We start from the raw sequence: 15,240 nt of genomic DNA on the forward strand, positions 1-15,240 counted from the left end.
TATGTGAAGCTGCTTTGACACAATCTACATTGTATAAGCTCTATACAAATAAAGGTGAATTGAATTGAATTGAATTTTCTATGACACATAAATTTAGGTCTACTAGTTTTTGGACCGTTCTCATAAGTTATTTTGTTAGATAAGCTCCAGACTTGGCTTCAGTCCTGACTAATCTAATGTATATGCACATATATAATATTGTATAGCTTCCTATTAAAAGTATGGATTTAAAAGAGAGATTTGTGAGGGGTGTACTCATATATGCTGAGCACTGCATTTATGATTATGTTTAGCTCTATGGTCCTGTGAGACATGACGTTTGGTTCCACTGTACTGTATGTCCACACATGTAGAGAAATGACAATAAAGCTCAAGGTGACTTGATTTGACAAGCTTTCTATGCATATAAACCTGTTTTGTGAGTTTAATTTGATGTAGACACCAAAAATGTCTTTGACCCTAAAATCAAAACATTGAAAATAAAGCATGTCTTTGTCCTTTAACAACAGGCACAAAGTGGAGCAATCAAATGGATCACATTTGATGGGGATTTATTTTAGGGATTAACAGTTTTTTTATTGCTGTAACACAGTAAATGGGATTTGATGATGTCATCGTATGACATCAGACATCATCTCAAAGGACATCACATTCAAACAGCTAATGTACTGACTGATAGATCAGAACTGTTTTCAAATTCAAATTTAAACAGAGAATTCCAAACAAGCATTCCGTTTGCTGATTCAAATTCAAATTCCTAAACGGAACGTGACCTTAAAAGGCTTTAGTGAGTGATGTTACCTGTTTGAGGACGTCTGCTGCCGTTTGATACGAGCAGTCAAAGATGACACAAAACTCCTTTCCCTTCTTCATCTCTTTCAGAAGCGGCCGAGCGTCTTTACTGCCCGTTGGTAACTGCCGGATTTTGATCTTGATACTGTACCGGGACGGAGCCTTGATCAGCTCCTGAAGACGAATGAGACCTGGAAATATCACACAGACAAAATAAGCAATACTAGACCTTTTTTAAAGGCAAATAAACATTACAGACAACATTGTTGTACTTTTAGTCAGCAAAGGGTGCATCAAAATGATAAAAAGGGATCATCAAGATTTTCTTCTTCGACCTTTCTAAACATCATCATACTCAAAAACAAATAAATCAGTGTAACATTGATAATAATACTATTATTAATATAATGTTTCTTAATCATTAAATCAGAATGGTTTCTGAAGGATCAGGTGATGTAAATCTAAAAATCCAGTTTTGAATCACAAGAAAAAAAATCAGTGTTGGGCAAAGATTAATCGTAATTAATTGCATCCAAAATAAGAGTTTGTTTTGACATAATATACACTCAGTGGCCACTTTTTTAGGTACAACTGTCCAACTGCTTGTTAACACAAATTTCTAATCAGCCAATCACAGGGCAGCAACTCAACGCATTTAGGCATGTAGACATGGTCAGAAGAAAGGTGATTTAAGTGACTTTGAATGTGGCATGATTGTTGGTGCTCAACAGATTGGTCTGAGTATTTAAAAAAAAACAACTGCTGATCTACTGGGATTTTCACGCATAACCTTCTCTTGGGTTTACAGAGCAGTTCTGTGGGTGAAAATGTCTTGTTGATGCCAGAGGTCAGAGGAGAATGGCAAGACTGGTTCCAGCTGACAGAAAGGCAACAGTAACTCAAATAACCACTCGTTACAACCGAGGCATGCAGAAGAGCATCTCTGAACACACAACACGTCCAACCTTGAGGCAGATGTGCTACAGCAGCCGAAGACCACACCGGCTGCCACTCCTGTTAGCTAAGAACAGGAAACTGAGGCTACAATTCACACAGGCTCACCAAAATTGGACAATAGAAGACTGGAGAAACGTTGCCTGGTCTGATGAGTCTCGATTTCTGCTGCGACATTCAGATGGTAGGGTCAGAATTTGGCATCAACAACAAGAAAGCATGGATCCATCCTGCCTTGTATCAATGGTTTAGGCTTGTGGTGATGGTGTAAAGGTGTGGGGATATTTTCTTGGCACACTTTGGGCCCAAAACCATCGTGTCAATGCCACAGCCTACCTGAGTATTGTTGCTGACCATGTCTGTCATAAAGTGCGAATCATCTCAGACTTGTTTTTTGAACATGACAATGAGTTCCCTGTACTCAAATGGCCTCCATAGTCACCAGATCTCAATCTAATAGAACACCTTTGGGATGTGGTGGAATGGGAGATTCACATCATGGATGTGCAGCCAACAAATCTGCAGCAACTGCGTGATGCTATCATGTCAATATGGAGCAAAATCTCAGAGAAATATTTCCAGTACCTTGTTGAATCTATGCCAAGAAGGTTTAAGGCAGTTCTGAAGGCAAAGTGGGTCCAACTCGGTACTAGTAAGGTGTACCTAATAAAGTGGCTGGTGAGGGTACACAGTACACACATATATATTGAAAAATATATATATATATATTTTGTAAATGATTAATCGCATAAAATTTTAATAAAAATAGATTTTAAAATCCTTTACAAACAGATATTTTTAATTAAAAATGATAGTTTTTTTTATTTTTCTTTTGATTATAATTGTGATAAAATAAATGCAGCCAAGCTACTTCAAAACTATTTTACCAACTCAAAAATTCTGATGTTGAAAAAGTGAATAAAGTTAAAAGTTTAAGTTTAAAGCTTTATTTCAAATTCTCTACTCTCTTTAACAGGAAATTACTGCACAAGTCATTTGTTCTACCAAACTGGAATATTGAAAAATGACACATCTCATAAGCGTATTAATAATGCAGAAATGTCATTTCAGCAAACAAATGATCCCACATATGATCTCAAAGTCAATATTAACTGCAGCCGTTTCCACAAAAATGTCAAATTCAGAGCACAAGCATGAATTATGGATATTTGTCAACCTAACAGCTATCATATATTCACTGCCTGGTTAATAAATATGAAATACACTGAAATGATGTTGATAAATGTTTCTAAGTAACACTCTTTTTATGTTCAGCATAGTTATAAACAAGTGGCCTGTAAATGCATTTAATGATATTCTTAAAATGGACAGTATCACTTTGTTTCAGCAACTTGCCGAGAAAATTACTTGAAACAAACATATTTATAAAATAATATACTGTAAAACCCAAAAAGTTAAGGTAACTCAAACCATTTGAGGAAACTGATTACAACAAATCATTTAAGTTCAAAAACTACTTCTTAACAGTACTGTGAACTTAATCCATTTGAGTAAATGAAGTAATTTGAGCACAGTCAAACCCAATAAATGAAGAGAACTCAAACCAACTGATTACTGAAAAACGCAATTAAGGTAACTCAAACCATTTGAGGAAACCGATTGCTACAAACAATTTGAGTTTGTATGTAAATGAGTACTATATGTACTCTATTTGAGTACTGTGAACGTACTCCATTTAAGTTGAAGTAATGAGGTATTTGATATTTGAGTACTGTGAACTTACTCCATTTAAGTTGAAGTAATGAGGTATTTGATATTTGAGTACTGTGAACTTACTCCATTTAAGTTGAAGTAATGAGGTATTTGATATATGAGTACTGTGAACTTACTCCATTTAAGTTGAAGTAATGAGGTATTTGATATATGAGTACTGTGAACTTACTCCATTTAAGTTGAAGTAATGAGGTATTTGATATTTGAGTACTGTGAACTTACTCCATTTAAGTTGAAGTAATGAGGTATTTGATATTTGAGTACTGTTAACTTACTCCATTTAAGTTGAAGTAATGAGGTATTTGATATTGAAGTACTGTGAACTTACTCCATTTAAGTTGAAGTAATGAGGTATTTGATATTTGAGTACTGTTAACTTACTCCATTTAAGTTGAAGTAATGAGGTATTTGATATTGAAGTACTGTGAACTTACTCCATTTAAGTTGAAGTAATGAGGTATTTGATATATGAGTACTGTGAACTTACTCCATTTAAGTTGAAGTAATGAGGTATTTGATATTTGAGTACTGTGAACTTACTCCATTTAAGTTGAAGTAATGAGGTATTTGATATATGAGTACTGTGAACTTACTCCATTTAAGTTGAAGTAATGAGGTATTTGATATTTGAGTACTGTGAACTTACTCCATTTAAGTTGAAGTAATGAGGTATTTGATATTTGAGTACTGTGAACTTACTCCATTTAAGTTGAAGTAATGAGGTATTTGATATATGAGTACTGTGAACTTACTCCATTTAAGTTGAAGTAATGAGGTATTTGATATTTGAGTACTGTGAACTTACTCCATTTAAGTTGAAGTAATGAGGTATTTGATATATGAGTACTGTGAACTTACTCCATTTAAGTTGAAGTAATGAGGTATTTGATATTTGAGTACTGTGAACTTACTCCATTTAAGTTGAAGTAATGAGGTATTTGATATATGAGTACTGTGAACTTACTCCATTTAAGTTGAAGTAATGAGGTATTTGATTAACTCATTACCTACATCACACAAGGAGTTCAAAACTCCTTTCAAATGAGTAGAATTAACTTTCAATCAATTTTGATTTGACTACGCTTCACTTATTTCAATTCATAAAGTTGACTCTTGGGTTTTACAGTGTACATAATTGCTCTTCTTTTAAACTTTGTTCATCAAAAATCCTCTATTGATTGTGCATTTCCACAAAAAAACTGAACTAGAATAATGGTTTTCAGTATTAATGACAATAACTTTCTTCAGCAGTAAATCAGCATAAATGATTTCTGAGAAATGTTGTGACTAAAGAAATTTGTGTCACAGAAATAAATTCTATTTTAAACATGGCTTATAAATGCATTTAAATTATGTTATTTTTTAAAATAAATGTCTTAAAAATCATACTGATATTTGAAAGAAAATTAAAAACCATTTAAAATAAAATTAGAATGGCTAAAGTACATTTATTCATTCATTCATTTTATTTTCGGCTTAGTCCCTATTATTCATCAGGGGTCGCCACAACGGAATGAACCGCCAATTTATCCAGCATATTTTTAACCCAGAGGATGACCTTCCAGCCACAACCCAACACTGGGAAACACCCATACACTCTCATTCACACACATACACTACGGCCATTTTAGCTTTTTCAATTCCCCTATAGCGCATGTGTTTGGACTGTGGGGGAAACCAGAGCACCTGGAGAAAACCCACGCCAACACTGGGAAACCCCGCCAACACTGGGAGAACATGTAAACTCCACACAGAAATGCCAACTCACCCAGCAGAGACTCAAACCTAAGACCTTCCTGCTGTGAGGCGATTGTACTACCCACTGTGCCACCGTGACACCCTAGAATGGCTACAGCAGGGTGTCCAAACTCGGTCCTGGAGGGCTGGTGTTCTGCATAGTTTAGCTCCAACTTCCTTCAACACACCTGCCTGGATGTTTCTAGTATATAGTGCTTGTGACTGTTAATACAATTTGTTTGTGTGCATGTTTTTATACTATGGGAGGAAACCGGAGGACACATGGGAAAACCCACACGGGGAAAACATGCAAACTCCGCGCAGGGAGTACCGACTGGCTCAATTAGAACCTAAACCTTTGGCCGCAGCGCTAGCCACTGATCCACTGTGTCGCCCAATCATAGAATGAGGAGGAAGAAGGGAAGGATGGGGGGGGGTTCCAAAAACGAAGACAGGGAATGAAGTTTAGGCAGGATATATACAGTAGTTTTAGAATGATCTGATAGGCTAGCTAATGATTAGCGATAAGGATCAGCTGTAGTCGACCATATCACATGCTCCTCTCGAAATTAGTTTGTGAAACTTCACTTAAAAACAAAACGTATTTCCTTTGTGGTAATAAAATAACACAAGCCTTTTGACAAATCAGTCAGAGATTAACAACCAAAGTCTGCATTTAAAAGCCTGAATATTCACATTTCTCAACATATTCCTCCATAATTTCTTCCTTCACTCTAATAAAACAGAAGGTTTAAAAATGGTTTTTATAGAAATGGATTATATGAACCATTTTTGATCCAATAAAAAACTTTTCAGGGAACATTATAAAAATCAATGAACAGTTTTATTAGTATAAAGGGTTTTCTAAAAGTCTTTTAAAGACTGAATTTATTTTTATTTTTCATTATAAAGAACCTTTTATGCAATAAAATGTTTTCTTGGATGTGAAACATTCCTCATGGAATCAAGTTTAAAAGATTTACTTGAAGAAAGATTGAATTGTTTCTGGAAGAAAGCTTTAATTGCTTCTTTTTCATTACTTAAGGCTAGACTGTGCAGGTGGATGGGGTAAATTTAACAATCTGTAAAAAATTAATTAGCAGTTTTTCACCATATTTCCCTAAATGATTGACTGAAGAATAGCAATAATTTAGATGTATATGCAAGTCTTTGTGTATTCCTTTTGAAAAAGCCCCTATTATGGGTTTTTGAAAATGAGCTTCCATGCAGTGTGTAACACAGCTCTAAGTGAATGAAAATATCCAGCTGAGGTTTAAATCTGAAAGTGCACAGTGTTTTAAACTATGTAAAGTTTCATAAACTAATTTCGAGAGGAACATGTGATATGATCAACTTCAGCTGATCCTCATCTCTTGTCATTAGCTAGCCTATCGGAGCATTCCAAAACTACTATATATGTATTCTAGCTAAACTTCATTCCCTATCTCTGTTTTCGGAACCCCCCTCCCCCCAACCCCCCTATCCTTCCCTTCTCCCTCCTCCTCTTTTATGATCGGGCAACACTGTGGCTCAGTGGTTAGCACTGCTGCCTTGCAGCAAGAGGGCCACTGGTTCAAGTCCTATTCAAACCAGTCGGCACTTCCTGCGCGGAGTTTGCATGTTCTCCCTGTGTTTACATGGGTTTTCTCCGGGTCCTCCGGTTTCCTCCCACAGTCCAAAAACATGTACATAAGTGAATTATAATACAGTCACAAGCACCCAGCGCATACATGACTAACCAACCAGTATCACCCATTAGCCAGAAGCACGGGGCATTTGAGAAACACCTGATCTCGTGTCTCTCCTAATGCTCATTAACCAGGCGGGAACCTTGGGCTCATCTATCTCCGAGCTCAGGGTTCTCTCCTGGGACAGCATGCCAAACCTAATATTATAGTTGAGCATTATCGAAATGTGAACTCTTAAATGATTCTTTAATCAAATAGTCGATTCAGAGTCGAATGAATGAATCGAGTTGGATTCAGATCTTTTGCTTAAACGCGTCGATGTCGATACGGTGTATCGCCAAATATGTAGAATGTGAACGAACTTTCCTTTCAGACACTAGCTGATCGCGGGCCCGCAGGGATCACAGGCCTGATCATGACACGAATAGATGATGATCACTGACAGATGGAGATTTGGCTGCGGGGAATCAAGGGTTAAAGTTTATTTTCACATTTATGCTACAGTATAGTCAACCGTGTGCTGTGTTTGTTCCTGTCATTTTTCAGATTTTTGGATATAATAACCAACCATGCAATGCAGGATTTGTCAGCCATTTTCTATTAAAGGAAGGAGCAGCAGAGACTATTATGCATGGTACTTTGTCAGACTTTCACAACTGTTTCTTCTTCCTTCAGATCATAACATGTAAGTGTAATAAAAATTGTTGCCTCGTTTTGTGTAGTTTGCAAAATATGTGTTTAACTGTGTGTTATAAGTTGTAATCCCCCTGCCGGGCTTGTAATCACTTATCTATTATAGATTAGTGTTTGTACTGTCTCTCTCAGGTTAAACCTTCATGGGGCTGTTCACATATTGCGTTCAAAACCATGTTGAAAACGCGACGTGTGATTCTTCCTTTACCAATTTAAACACGTTTCTGAACTCGTGATCCTCTGCTGTTTGTAGTTGTCACCACCATCAGCTGTTCATGCACACACAGCACATCAACTTTTGCCACTGTGTGGATTAAAACTGAATGGGTGTCGTTGTTATTAATTGGGATTAGGTTTAAGAACAGAGTTATATGCTGGTGTTTAACTGCTTTGCTTTAATGCATGCCTGCATTGGGCTCACACATATACTCTGTGCTCTGAGCACTTCATAAGCGTGTTAGGCATGCAGACTGAGTCATCGGACCAATCAGCCCAGATTAACATCATGCAAAGCAGGGGTTTGGGAACAAATGAATCGCTGAACAAATCATAATGGAGTAAATTAGGTAAAAATAAATGCATATTATAAGACAATGAAAGTGTTTTTTGACCTTGCATGCATATCAGCCTGTTGTTGGAGACCCCCAAAACCAAAATATGACCTTTTACAATGAATAATAGGGGCTCTTTAACTTTTCTGAATTTGATTGTAATGCAATAATGTGCACATTTCTAAAGCTGTTTTGAAACAATAATTATTGTGAAAAGCGCTATCCAAATAAACTCATATTGAACTGATTAATTCCTGCTTGTAGTTTCTCGCCTTCATTTTTAAGACTGTTTTTTTGGTCTGATTTTTAATTGGATGCATCTGTAATGAGTGTGCGCACCTGTAGCGTCCTCATAAACCACCGTCACGGCTTTCCACTTGTAGAACTGCACGATGTCCAGCACAGCGCGGCTGATGGAGGCGTAATCCGGGTACAGGTTGATGTAGAAGCTGTCTTTGTTGTCCACGGACGGGTGTTTCCAGCGGGTCTGGATGTGAGGAACCTCCAGCGCATTGCAGATGGACTGAACCGCACTCACTGAAGAACTGTGGGACGGCCCGAACACTGCGGCCACACCGAGAGCCAGCTGATCACAGGCTGACCACAACACACACACAAAAAAACAGTCTAAGCATTTACATCAACTCAAATTAAACACGTTAAAAGAGATGTTTCAATAAAGTTTTCTTCCCATGTGTGAAGTGAAACAGCTTTCTGATTAATGAAATCTCGTCTATTAAAGTGTAGTCTGAAAAAAAATCTCATATGTGGTGCTGTTTTTGTGAATCATACAGTCGCAAACTGCACTGCTCCACGTTGCCAGTTATACTCGTTATTAAAGGTGCAGTATGTAAGTTTGACACCCAGTGGTTGAACTAGGAATTGCACTCCTGGATCAAAAGAAACGAGACACTGCTCGCTGCAGAGCCATTTCAGCTCCAGCGAGGGGGAGGTTGAGCTCTCGCTCCTCCTCCTGTAAGCTGTTTTAATGCGTACACCCACCCCACCCCTAACCCCAACCGCCAGTGACATCACTTGCAGAAGAAGTGCAAGAAAGGAGGAGCTGGAGCTCAAGCTCCCCCTTGCTGGAGCTCAGCTCTGCCCAAGTGGCTCTGCAGTGATCACCACTTTTAAGAAACACAAGCAAACGCAGGTTGCCTGATTGAGGAGAGGAGCGAGTGATTAAACCGCGTTCTAAATAAGCGCAACGGCACCTGATAAAAGGAATAGTTTCCATATTAAAAGGAGTTTTTGTTCTAACCAACACCTGGAATTGATTTATTAGAAACAGTTTCTATTTCTCACAGGTGAACAACAGAAGCTGACAATGACCACCTCAGGTACACCTCATGTGCTTTATTCAGTGCTAAATGCTAATAATGTCAGTTTGAATGCCATTTTAAATGAGATTTATTGCCATATACTGAAGCAGATAGTTCACCTCAGGTCTTGAAAATAAAATAAACCATTTGAAATTGAACTTTAGACTAAACACATATGTGTGACTCAGCATGTACAGGTTTAATATGTATTAATTAGATTATAAACCTTAGCATTTCGCCGGAGTGCAGTGAGTGCACTATTCTGTTCTTCTGAATGGCTGTATTTCAATTTCTGTCATGTTTCATCTGGTGCAAACAGCCAACTGCTTATGACTGCAAATCTCATCACGTAGCATGTTGTTAGGACACGGGACTACAATGTAACCAGCTCACCTAATGTTTACGTTCGTAATATTTATATTATTTGCTAATTAATAACCTCATGTGGAACTCTGAATCTGCATCTTATTTTGGAGTCTGTTACTGTCCACCGGAGGTCACATTTTGGTCACGGACGCAAGCTTTGAGAGCCTTCCTGACTGAATGAATGAATGAAATACTCTGTTTTCCAACAAGGCAACCCGGGGTGCTGAAATATAATTGGATAAACTGGCATTGGCCGGGTTAAAAGAACCAAAATAAAGACAGCCGTTTTAGCACGTAACTCCCATGTTCAAAGCAGAATACCTGACTTCAGCATTGTTTTTCGGATAAACAAGAATGTTCACTTAGCATGTTTCTGAAATATCTGCAAACATATTATGGTGGTTTTATGCTTTAGAAAAGTCAAAAACTTACATACAGCACCTTTAATAAGCGTCACGCTGTAGGACTTAATTCTTAATACAAATACTGAAGGTCTTTGCACAATAAAGTCTGAAATTTTCATATGCATTTTTTTCGTATTCAAATCTGGCAAATTCTCCATGCTGTACGCACACAAACCTTTCATACAGAGTCTGATGCATATTATTAATCTATTGCAAAATAATTCAGAAAACAATTCAAAATGAAAGTGTAAACAACGGAGAGAGAAAGAAGAGTTGCACATCCTTATCAAAGAGCTGTGGGATTATCCAGACCTATTCAAAGTTTACTTCAGGATGTCCATGGCTCAGTTTTATACTTTTCTAGCAATACTGGAACCACATATTAAAGAGAAGACCACCAATTTCAGTGAACCCTGAACAGAGACTGGCAGTTTGTCTAAGGTACGGAGACACCGACAGACACATGTATGCTGTGTCTTTATATTCCACACTTTGCTTATCACAAGGGCTTTGTGTTGAGAGACCAAGTGGATTAGTGCAGAAACCATTTGTGCAATTTGGGAATTTTTAAATCATCTTTTCTTCTGCAATAATATTTTAACTCGGGTGGTAAAAACATCCTGTCAAAAGTCCAAGACATGGGTTTGAGTCCAAAGAAATGCATGAAGTAATTCATTTGTGCAGTGAATGAAAAGTGTAAGAGATGTAAAAGGAAGCATCAAACCTCTTCTGGAGGCCTCGAAGCTGTCGAACAGGTTGATTCTCTGGATGTCGTAGGTCAGGGTCGTATTGGGCATTAAAGTCCTGTTTCTGTTAATGTTGGTCACAGCGAATTTGAAGGCAAGTTCCTCCACGCTAATCGGTTCATTCTCGAGCGTCTCGAAAATCCCACCTGTGAACAGAAAAAAACAAGTTAAACTTAGGCAAAGCATGGCAAGTGTATTTATTTAGCACATTTCATACACAATGGTAACTCAAAGTGCTTTACATAAACAAGAATAAAAGAGACAAGTATAAGAAAACAACAGGATAAAAATTATTAAAAACAGGTTATAAAGGAATAAAAAAGGAAAGAAAGACATAATATAGAGCGATCTGTGGTCCGTAGCACAGTGCTCATTCAGTAAAGGCACAGCTAAACAGATGTGTTTCAGTCTTGATTTCAATGTGCCTAATGTTGGAGCACATCTGATCATTTCTGGAAGCTGATTCCAGCAGTGGGGGGCGTAGTAGCTGGAAGCCGATTTACCCTGCTTTGACTGAACTCTTGGAAGTTCTAGTTTATATGATCCTAAAGATCTGAATGTCTAATCTATTAGGTTTGTATTCAGTGAGTATAGACAAGTAATAACACTTTAAAATCTATTCTGAATGTAACTACGAGACTGTGTAAAGACCCGAGGACAGGTGTGATGTGCTCTGATTTTCTGGTTTTAATTTTCTGGTCTTTTTTTAGGAAGGCCAGTGAGAAGCCATTACAGTAATCCACCCTGCTGCTGATAAAAGCATAAACAAGTTTCTATAAGGCAGAAAATCCTACATGCTGGGAATTATTAGTTTGGAATATACCACAGCCCAAATAAATGGCTTGAGACTTCCAGTTCCATTCACTTCCATTGATTTATAGACAATAAAAACAGCTCGTTCAGCTGCTTGATGTTACATACTGATGTTTTCTTATCATATTATTCTGTTTTGTCTGTAAAGTCATGAACACACTTGTTTGTAGAGAAAGAAGTTTTCTGCTGTTTGTTACTCCTAGTCATTTCTCCCATAGGAAAATGAAGTCCTAAAAGAGCGCACTTCCACATTGCAGAATGAGGTCAATAATACTACGCAATTTATGCCTATACATGTTCCATGTACAGTGCATCCGGAAAGTATTCGTAGCGCTTCACTTTTTCCACACTTTTTAATGTTACAGTCTTATTCCAAAATGGATTAAACTCATTTATTTCCTCAACATTCTACACACAATCCCTCATAATGACAATGTGACAAAAGAGTTTTTGAAATTGTTGCAAATTTATTAAAAATAAAAAGCTGTAAAATCACATGTACATCAGTATTCACAGTCTTTGCTCAATACTTTGTTGAGGCACCTTTGGCAGCAATTACAGCCTCAAGTCTTTTGAATATGATGCCACAAGCTTGGCACACATGTCTTTGAGAATTTGAGAATTTCTCTTTGCAGAACCTCTCAAGCTCTATCAGGTTGGATGGGAAGCGATAGTGTACAGCTATTTTCAGATCTCTCCAGAGATGTTTAATAGGATTTAGGTCTGGGCTCTGGCTGGGCCACTCAAGGACATTCACCGAGTTGTTGTGAAGCCACTCCATTGATATTTTGGCGGTGTGCTCCGGGTCATTGTCCTGCTGGAAAATAAAGCGTCGCTCCAGTCTGAGGTCAAGAGCACTCTGAAGCAGGTTTTCATTCAGGATGTCTCTTCCAGTTCTTGCTGCTGAAAAACATCCACACAGTATGATGCTGCCACCACCATGCTACCCTGTAGGGATGGTATTAGCCTGGAGATGAGCGCTGCCTGGTTTTCTTCAAACGTAACGCCTGGCATCCACTCCAAAGAGTTTAATTTTAGTCTCATCAAACCAGAGCATTTTGTTTCTGATTCCTTCAGATGCCTTTTGGCAAATTCCAGGCGGGGAGTGGCTTCCGTCTGGCCACTCTACCATACAGGCCTGATTGGTGGATTGCTGCACAGATGGTTGTCCTTCTGTAAGGTTCTCCTCTCTCCACAGAAGAACACTGGAGCTCAGACAGTGTGACCATCAGGTTATTGATCTCCTCCCTGACTAAGGCCCTTCTCCCCCGATCACTCAGCTTAGATGACGGGCCAGCTCTAGGAAGAGTCCTGGAGGTTCCAAACATCTTCCACTTACGGATGAGGGAGGCCACTGTGCTCACTGGAATGTTCAGAGCAGCAGAAATGTTTCTGTAACCTTCCTCAGCCTTGTGCCTCGAGAAAATTCTGTCGCGGAAGTCTACAGACAATTCCTTTGTCTTCATGCTTGGTTTGTGCTTTGACATGCACTGTCAACCCTGGGACCTTATATAGACAGGTGTATGCCTTTTCAAATCATGTCGAATCAACTGAATTTACCACAGGTGAACTCCAATGAAGCTGCTGAAACATCTCAAGAATGATCAGTGGAAACAGAATGTACCTGACCTCAATTTAGAGCTTCACAGCAAAGGCTGTCAATACTTCTGTACATGTGATTTTTCAGGTTTTTTATTTGTAATAAATTCGAAACAATTTCAGAAAATCTTTTGTCACATTGTCATTATGGGGGATTGTGTGTAGAATTTTGAGAAAATAAATGAATTCAATCCATTTTGGAATAAGACTGTAACATAAAAAAATGTGGAAAAAGTGAAGCGCTATGAATGATGCACTGTATGTTCAACAAATAAAGAATAAAAAAATGACTTTGGTCAAAGAGAAGCTGACATGATGCTCAATCAGAAAATCATCTGCAACACAAAGTACTAAAGGTGCAAAAATAAAGCTATGTTCTTCCAAAAGTAATGGAAATTGAAATATTTTTTAAACCACAATGGAATTTTAATGGACAGCAAAAGTAGAAACAAATGAACTTTGGTATATTCGTTTATATGAAATGTTTTAATCATCTAAAAGCACACTGAGGAAGGCATTGTGCCGAAACGTTTGTGTTTTTAAATCGCCCGAAGAATGTAAAAATAAATAATAAAAACAGTAGAAAGCAATTACTTAATGAGTGCGAATCATTATCTTTTTGAATCATCTAAAAGCTTCAATAAAAAATGTAAATTTGCATTGGATTTTGTATCTCTACAACGCATCTAAACTACCTTGATGTCAAAATAACATCAAACTGACATCTAACACTGCCATCAAAAACACATTCAAAATCAAATATGACGTGTTGTTTTCATATAAATTGTTAACTGTAGAGTTTTAAATCATGCTTCATTCAAAACCAGATATTTCTCCTAAAATCCGCTTGGAGGTCACCTCATGAGGACAGCAACAAAAAGCTGCAACTGAAACAATTATTTCTCCAAGACACAAGTCATCCTGTCAGTCTCATAATCCCTGTCAGCATTGCAGATTTTTATTTTTTTGCTCAACACAAAAACAGTTAATGGATTTTTCGGTCATGACGTCTCTAATCCTTAAATGACCTTTAATCTACATCACAGAACAGCTACAGACAGAATAAAGCAAATGAATAATGTGAAATCTGTTTTAGGGCAGAGCAGACACGCACACTTGAACGCAAGCTAGAAGCTAAACCTCTAAGAAAACACACATTTGTTGACCTAAAAAGATGCACTGCTGAATATACACTACCTGACAAAAGTCTTGTCGCCTATCCAAGTTTAAGGAACAACAAATAATAACTTGACATCTAGTTGATCATTTGGTATCAGAAGTGGTTTATATGAAAGGCAACGGCCTCTAGATTATGCTTATTCTACCAATATATGCATGATAGTGAATTCTACCTGACGTATGTATGATAGTGAACCGAGCTCATGATCTAAACTAAAACAAAATGACTAAAATGACGGGCAGGAGGGTCTATCTAATTGAGCTCCCCACTCACGCCAAATGTTGGGCTCTTTATAGAAGACACATCAGGGTCTCGGGTCAAATGATCCACCCACAAATCACCAACCAGGCTCTGCAAATGACTAAAAAGAAATCAAACAAACAAAACAACTAGGTCCAGCACGGGATATACTGTAACAGTTTTTTTGTTAAGTCCCCAGGTTCTGCAGGTTGCAATGTCCCAAATTTTGCTCGCCAATCTTAAGCGAATAGTAATCGATTGTTTTGGTTCAATTTGGAATTTCCCCAACCAGCGCAGAGGACCAGAGTGAGTGCTCCGACTTGGCCCCTCCTGGTCCACGAGATATAACAGTCAATCTGACCAGATCATCTGAACTGATGTTTAGGGATGTACGGATCTATCCTGAGGTATCGATATTTTC

The 15,240-nt window shown here is 37.8% G+C and overlaps 1 protein-coding gene across 1 annotated transcript in view; it reads right to left on the reverse strand.

The window, feature by feature from the left end:
* The window catches only part of grik1b (glutamate receptor, ionotropic, kainate 1b), a 94,702-nt gene that overhangs the window by 40,545 nt on the left and 38,917 nt on the right, over window positions 1-15,240 (reverse strand). The window contains exons 2-4 of the mRNA XM_056474055.1: window positions 10,966-11,133; window positions 8,489-8,746; window positions 802-983 (exon numbers count right to left, since the gene is read on the reverse strand). Of these exons, the coding sequence (XP_056330030.1) occupies window positions 802-983; window positions 8,489-8,746; window positions 10,966-11,133 (608 nt within the window). The remainder of the gene's footprint in view (window positions 1-801; window positions 984-8,488; window positions 8,747-10,965; window positions 11,134-15,240) is intronic.

The sequence above is a fragment of the Danio aesculapii genome, chromosome 15, assembly GCF_903798145.1.
Source record: "Danio aesculapii chromosome 15, fDanAes4.1, whole genome shotgun sequence".
NCBI classification, from domain to species: Eukaryota; Metazoa; Chordata; class Actinopteri; order Cypriniformes; family Danionidae; genus Danio; species Danio aesculapii.